Genomic DNA, 7,572 nt, shown 5'->3' with positions numbered 1-7,572 from the left:
CGGGAGCCGGGGGCGTCCGGGGCCGGGCAGGATCGGGCCCATCTTCCCGGAAGTGGGGGGGGGCTGCTGTTCCGCCCCGGAAGTGCTCCGCCGGCCCCGCCCGCCCCGGAAGTGGTCCCCTGGCGGGAAGGAAGGGCGGGGCGTGGGCGCCCCTCTCCCGCCGCCCTTTGCCCCGGAAGCAGCTCGCGGGCGCGGCTGGGCGGAAGCTGGACTGAGACGGCGCTGCCGGGGCCTGTGCTCAGCGCCGCCCGCCTCGCGCCGCCCCCCGCCCGGCCCCGCCCCGCCCCGCCCGGCCCGGCTCGGCTCGGCCCGGCCGCCAGCATGTCGCGCAGGCGGCACAGCGACGAGAACGATGGTGAGCGGGGAGGGCCCGGCGGGGGGCGGCCCGGGGGGCGGGGTGCCGCGCTCGGCCCGGCCGGGACCCGCGGGGCTGGGGGGAAGCGCCCGGGGCGGGGCCGGACTCTGCTCGGCTCTCCCCGGGCCCGGCTCGTCCCGCGCCGCCTCCGAGGCGGGCGGAGCGGGCGGCGGGGCGGCCGCTGTGGCCGGGAGCGGAGCGTGTCGCGCCCCCTTTCCCGGCCGGGCTCTGGCGCCGGGGCCGCCCCCCCCTCGCCCGCCCCATGGCTGGGGGGTTCCCGCGGGGCCACAGCCGCCGCTCCGTCGCGCGGGGCGCCTGGGAGAACAGGCCGCGAGCGCGCCGCAGCCAGGACCCGGCCCCCGCACCCCGGGGGGGGGGGGTTACTTTGGTTTCTCCGGTGCGTGTCTAGGGTGTATCTCCCCAAAATGAAAACCTACCCTTAGCGATGCAAGCTGCTTTGTTAGCGCGTCTCCGTTCATTGCTTCGATAAACTGAGTTCGTGTTTCTGTTTCCGGAGCATTAATTTGTGATCTTTAATGTTCTGGAAGGTCATTGCTTACAAAAATTAGGTGATTGCCAGTCCGATGGCATTGCCTGTTATATTCTCTTGATTTATGAAGTAGTGGACACAAGCAAGAACGTTACTTTTGCTAATCTGTTTCACTTAACGGCATAGCAACAGCAGCTTTGAATAGCATTATACCCTTTTAAAAACATTTTAAACTGTCTCTGCCTCCACCTGCTTGATGTATGTGGCCTAGTGATCTGCATCGGGATCCACTAGTCTAGACCTGTGCAAAACCGAACTGATTGCAGTGCGGGTGTGTATAGGCGGAGGGGAGTGTGCTAGCAGATCCTCATTCAGGAGTTGAATATGGTGAATCATTGTATAGTAGCCTCAGCCATCAATATGCTGGCCCCAAACGTCCCCTTCCTCCCCATCACCACATAGTTTTTTGATAACCTGCTTTAGATGGAGAGAAGGTGGAAAACAAAGGCTGAAACAAAGAATTTCTGCCAGCCTATGCTGAGGCTGTGTTACTGACCACAAGAACCTTCCTCTCAGTCTCTGCTGAACCTGTCAAATCATGTTTTAAGGAGCTAAACCACTTGTGTGGGCTGTAGGCCCTCAGTACCAGCACTAAGCACTGTGAAGAACTAGCATTCTGCTTCACTGAAAAGGAGTGCACGCTTAGGATTTCTTCCCAAACAGCATGGATCTGCTGTCATGCCTACAAACAAACAGGCAACCTCGGTTTCCCCATTTCAGTTGTATGTGCAGCTGCTAGGTAAATTGGTGAGATGACTGGATTCAAGTGCCAGCAATATGCAGATGACAACCAGCTCTACCTATTCTTCACTGCATACAGCCATGCCACTATCACCAAGATAGTCCAGTGCTTGGTGATACGTGAACAGCTGGCTGAAGCTGAACCCAAGCAAGACAGAGTATGATGTTCACTTTGGAGAATTTGCAGCCAGGGGGCGATCTTTTTGTTAAAGGTACTCACTCACAACTGATCAGACTGTCAGTCTGTAGATTAGCGATGCTCCTGGATTCCTTGCTGACACTAATACAATATACCTGGACATAAAGCCATCAGTCCACCTAGTAGAGAACGCTACAACACAGGTTACTGGGAACACATTGAACTTGTCCTGCACTCTACAGTGGCTTCTTAGAGAATGTCACATCAAGGTCCTTTGTCTTGAAGGTGCTTAATGGCCTGGGCCCAACATGTCTAAAAGATCAGCTAAAAAGCTCAGGCATGAGAACTGTGGTTAACAGTTTCACTCCCTTAGCACACTAGAATTAAGAATTTTATTAAGATTATGTTAACCAGAAACTGTACCTTTTTTTTATTTTATAAGGGAATAAGGTACAGATTATCAAGGGGTACGAAGTTTGGTTTAGGATCAGATGGTGTAAGGAATACATAATCTGCAATATCCCCAATTGGGGTAAAAAGTTAACAGGTCAAAGTACCCTCATATCTCAATGTCTGTATGTTGTTCATCTAATGGCTACGTTCAGGTGTGGAGTATGAGTGGATACGATGATGAGGATAGATTGACCTTCATTTGGTGAGATCTAATGTTCAGTGAGTTTATGGTTCCAGTTCATATGGTCCAATGGAAAAAGTCTCTCGGTCTTGTTCTTTACTACTATAAGGGGAAGATTCATCTGTGCAGGATGCAGACTTTCTCAGTAGCCAGTTCCAGGCTGGTCACCGAACTCCCATAGGAACTAAGGACCATTACAGACTTCACTACCATTGCTCTAGCTGCAAGGGGCACTATTTCCACCTTGCCTTCTCTACCACCAGTGTGCAGCTTTTAAAACAGATTAAACTCTACTAAAACAAAGTACACAGTATGTACAGTTCTGCCCCGGGGACATGGTGAGAAAATGAACCACATGTGATATCCATCAGTCATGTCGCTTAATGCCCTGGTGATGACAGTGTGATAAGAACATATATAGAATAGAGGCAGCTTTTGGGGCATATATGGTTAACTTGGTGCAACCCTACAGACAGAGAATCTACTGCTTTTTCTAGCAACATTTTCAGCTCTGACACGAGCACTGAGTTTAACTAAAATTGACTCCAAAAGGTCTTTAGTGCTTGCTTGCTTGCTTGTCTAGTCTTTTTTCCAAAATAAAAACCTTGATAAGTAAAAGGCTACATGAGCATCTTTGCTTAGGCATGTTCTCATGTTATCTTTGGTGCCAGATAATCCCATATGGTACTTCGGATGAGCAGTACTTAGGTATTGCTAACTCTATAACATGTGTTTAACTTCACTCTGCATGTACCACCAATACTGTATCTTGCCACTTTAGCAGAAATACACTTCCAAAAACTTTTTTCAAATAAGAGGGTGAAAAGGACTTGAGTAGCTGTGAATAAAATGTCTACAGAAACTGGATATGTTTTAAATAATGTTAGCTTTGTTTTTTCATGTTTGTTGGATTTGTCTTAAATAATGGCAATACCTGAATGTCTTGTGGGTAGTTTTTTATTATAGTACAGAACTGGAACATGAGCGGAGGCTGACAGAATTATTCAGAATTTTTTTTTAAAAGCAGTCAAGGAATTATTTAACTGGTATTCTTGGTTTCATGAATGTATTGAAACAGGAGGACAACCTCACAAAAGGAGGAGAACGTCTGAGCCATCTGAAATTGAAGAGAGACTGGAATCTTTAATATGCAGAGTGGGAGAGAAGGTATGAGTAGCAATTTCTTATGACACGTTGGGCTATTGGTTTTGAATTCTTGGATGTAAGAGTTTATGCTTCTGAGAGAGCTCTGTCTACTACAGGGGTGGTCAAACTTTTTGGCCGAAGGGCCACATCTGGGAATGGAAATTGTATGGTGGGCCATGAATGCTCGTGAAATTGGGGGTTGGGGTGCAGGAGGGGCTGAGGGCTCTGACTGGGGGTGCGGGCTCTGGGGTGGGACCAGAAATGAGGAGTTCAGGGTGCGGGAGGGGGCTCTGGGCTGGGGCAGGGCTCCGGCTGGGGGTACAGGCTCGGCTGGGGATGAGGGTTTGGGGGTGCAGGAGGGTGCTCCGGGCTGGGACCAAGGGGTTTGGAGGCAGGGAGGGGGATCAGGGCAGGGGGTTGGGGTGCGGGAGGGGGTCAGGCGTTCAGGCTCCGGGTGGCGCTTACCTCAAGCAGCTCCCAGAAGCAACAGCATGTCCCCCATTTCGCTCCTATGCGGAGGGACAGCCAGGCAGTTCAGCATGCTGCCCCATCTGCAGGCGCCGCCCCTGCACCTCCCATTCACCATGGCTTCCGGCCAATGGCAGCTGCGGAGCCCCTTGGCTGACCCTATGCATAGGAGCGGGAGGGGGGCATGCTGCTGCTTCCGTGAGCCGCACAGAGCCACAGGCAGAGTGGGGCAAGCCCCGGACCCTGCTCCCCGGGAGCAGCTCAAGGGCCGGATTAAAATGTCTGAAGGGCCGGATATGGCTCTCAGGCCATAGTTTGCCCATCCCGGTCTAGTACATGAAATGAGACTTTTGTATCAGTGCTTAGTAGCGTAGTCCTTAATCTAGTGAGTGGGTGTTGAGTGGGAAAAAGATATTGATGGAATAAATTCAAAAAGAGAAGTGCAGGGTTTTTATTGGGGGATTTTGATGGAGGGAATGTATAAACAAAATATAGGATAAGAGGAAGATCCCAAATGCAGGGGAGACTGCTAAGGATGGGAATCAAAAAGTGAGGGTGGACAGGGAGAGAAGGGGAAAACAGGAAATACACTGAAGACAGCTCCAGAAAAAGACCAGTCTATTATAGAGAAGGAAAAAGTGGCATGAAGCCAGGTAATGAAAGAAGGTATAAAATAAGTAGTAAGTAGGACTGACTGGTTAGAGTTTGTAAATAGTAATTTAATTTTAATTTCACGCAGTTTTCTATACATACTTTAATTATATTCTGCTAGCTGTAACTGGATACTACTCCGTAGATATATTGCCTGTTGAACACTGGTGAAATTATTTGAATAGTATGTTCACTAACTTTTCCTGCTGTCCAGATTGCTGAAATAGTAAAAACCTTAGAAATGCCTTTGTGGAAAGCTAATTGGCAATGTTCAATTAAATACAGTGCACAACTGTTCTGTTTCTTTAAATGTCAGGGAGCATAGCAGCACAGGTATCTCACTTGGAGGGTAGGCCCCTGTATGTTTCAAGACGCAGACTATAGATACTGAAGGGATCTTTTTAGTTTTTCTCTTTTTAAAAACATTTCAATGAGATTAGGATGGTCCTCCCCCTTAATATATTTGCAGTAGATTTGGAGTAACAAAGAAATAAAAATGGACTACCTTCAACAGTTCTGTGTGGAATTCAAGAGGTATTACTCACTTTCTTGTTTTATTACTTATCTGCTGTCTATTTTCAGCAAACTAAAAATATCTTGTGTAGCCAGATGAAATTTGAAACTCACTCCCACTAAAAAACAAAATGCAAAATTTTATTCTTACCCAGATTTATCTTTTATCAATAAGAGCACAATAAAATAGTCTTCTAATCAAACAGTCTTGTTACTGAAGGGTTGGCTGGCTATCCCTTGATTTGGTTGTGATGTGTTTCTAATTATCTCCTTTCTTAGAGTACTTCTTCTTTGGAGAGCAACTTGGAAGGCCTAGCTGGTGTCTTGGAGGCAGATCTACCGAACTACAAAAGCAAGATACTAAGAATTCTTTGTACAGTGTATGTATGCAAAAGATTTGTGGAGCCAGGTGATGATGTATTATCTACACTAAATGCTTTTCAAACATATATCACATATTTAAAATGTTCATATGAACAGCTCATACATTACTGACACTTCAAATTGGCAACAGTAACAACTGGAGGGAAAACTAACATACTGTGTATGCACACTACATTCTCTTAAGGACTTAGTCTGCTCTAAGAGCAGTTAAGCAGACAGAGGGTCCCAAACCTACTCCCCACCACGGGAAGCCATCTTTCATTATTGGTAGTGTGGGTCTGCAGGGGAGGGCCTTGATGCTGAGCCACCTCAGATGAAGCTGTCACTGATGTCGCTTCTGGCCCTTGGTGTTGCACTTCTTATACTTTCTGTATCTTGTGTAAGATGAAGTGTTAAGCTCCAGGGTAAGTGAAATTAGAATTGAATGTGCGGTCAAATGATATCACAGCCATGCTTTTCTGAGAATTGTAATGCAAGTTACAATCTTAGTCAAGCAGTTAATTTGCTTCCCACAGCAGTAATGCACATGTCAGGGTATAAAAGTACACATGAATATAAAACATAGTTAAGGAGATGACCTAAAATTATCATCAGAACCATCCCTTTGAATTTCTTAAGCACTTTCCATTTAAAATCAGTCATGTGGATGCAATAGCCTTTTTATGTTTAAATTTAAATATGCAGTGCAAAATGGTGTTAAGTCTCTTATGTATTCCTGGTGTTTCACTGTATTTAAAGGAATTACACAAGGGCAAACAAAAAGTACTTGTTTAGTAGGGCATACAAATCTTCACAGTCTCTAGCTCTTCAACTGCTTAGTCATATTCATATAAAAATGTATATGAAAGGGGTGAGAAAAGAAAGTGTGAGAATCACTATTTCTACTCTAGTTTAGTTTTTTAAAAAACCCTACATAAATTGTTTTAGGACTCTATGATCCTAAAATCTACTTCGACCCTTTCAAGTTCAGCTGCTGGTTCACTAAAATTAAATTGTTTTGTGTGAATCTTCTGTAAAATGATGCTTTCTTGTGGCTTTTAAACTTCAAAGCCTCTTTATAAAATAGTCCTCAAAACACCTCTATAAAGTGTTGTAAAATTTCCAATAAATGCCATTCCAGGCTCTTATGCCATTTTTATTGTAAATAACAACTTCTATCCAATTCACATTAACTTCAACGTGAGACAGAGGCTACCGCTGACGGATATTAATGCACAATTGCTGCAGGCTTTAGAACCCAGTAGTTTGAAACTATCTAGTTCTCACCCACTGGAATGAATTGAAGGGAAAATATTTTGAAATTGAATTTAGTAGTAGTTATATTCTCAGTAGGATTGTAGTTTAAAAACATTGGAGAGTATTTTTCAGAGCAAAGTAAACAAATCTAAAGAAAAGTTAATGGTCTGGGTGGTACTTCTTATACTAGAACAAGAAATAGATAAGTTTAACCTACCCTATCCAGAATCTGAGATGTTGTATAATTGTGGCAGGTGGCATATGACAGAGGTTAACATCTGATGCAATATTCTTTCTTTTCTGCGTTTAAATCAGTGCACGTCTGTTACCCGAAAAGCTTACTGTTTACACAACACTAGTTGGGTTGCTGAATGCCAGGAACTACAATTTTGGTGGGGAATTTGTAGAAGCCATGATTCGTCAGCTCAAAGAATGTTTGAAAGCCAATATGTATAATGAAGCTGTGTATCTAGTAAGTATTTTTTTTGCCTCTTATGCTCCTTTCCCCTTAACCTGATGTGCTGTCCCTGTTACACCTGCCAGAAGTAGGGTGTCTCTAATTGTGATCCTGTGGAAACTGGTCTGTTCTAGAGTCAACATGTGGTATTCCATAGATGTACTAGGAGAAGATCTGAGGTGTTCAAGAGATTTTTTCCTCCCAAAAGAAATAAAAATTTTAATTCATTCTTTTAGAGAGTGAATATTATTACATAGTTTAAGGGGCAAGGCTTATGAGTTGTTCAGGGAGGGACTCT

At 45.5% G+C, this 7,572-nt stretch overlaps 1 protein-coding gene across 3 annotated transcripts in view; it reads left to right on the top strand.

The window, feature by feature from the left end:
• The first annotated feature begins 154 nt into the window (after positions 1 to 154).
• NCBP1 (nuclear cap binding protein subunit 1) overlaps positions 155 to 7,572 on the top strand; it is a 60,052-nt gene continuing 52,634 nt past the window's right edge. Inside the window, exons 1-4 of one of the 3 annotated variants that reach the window (XM_073346045.1) lie at positions 155 to 355; positions 3,498 to 3,586; positions 5,477 to 5,577; positions 7,133 to 7,289. In XM_073346045.1, coding sequence (XP_073202146.1) covers positions 322 to 355; positions 3,498 to 3,586; positions 5,477 to 5,577; positions 7,133 to 7,289 — 381 coding nt within the window. In that variant the 5' untranslated portion in view covers positions 155 to 321. Of the gene's footprint in view, positions 356 to 3,497; positions 3,587 to 5,476; positions 5,607 to 7,132; positions 7,290 to 7,572 lie in introns of all 3 variants that reach the window. The other 2 variants (XM_073346044.1, XM_073346043.1) reach the window with 2 other exon arrangements.

Source organism: Lepidochelys kempii, chromosome 5, assembly GCF_965140265.1.
Source record: "Lepidochelys kempii isolate rLepKem1 chromosome 5, rLepKem1.hap2, whole genome shotgun sequence".
NCBI classification, from domain to species: domain Eukaryota; kingdom Metazoa; phylum Chordata; order Testudines; family Cheloniidae; genus Lepidochelys; species Lepidochelys kempii.
The sequence above is the reverse complement of the archived record's forward strand: the minus strand, read 5'-3'. Positions and strand labels throughout refer to the sequence as shown.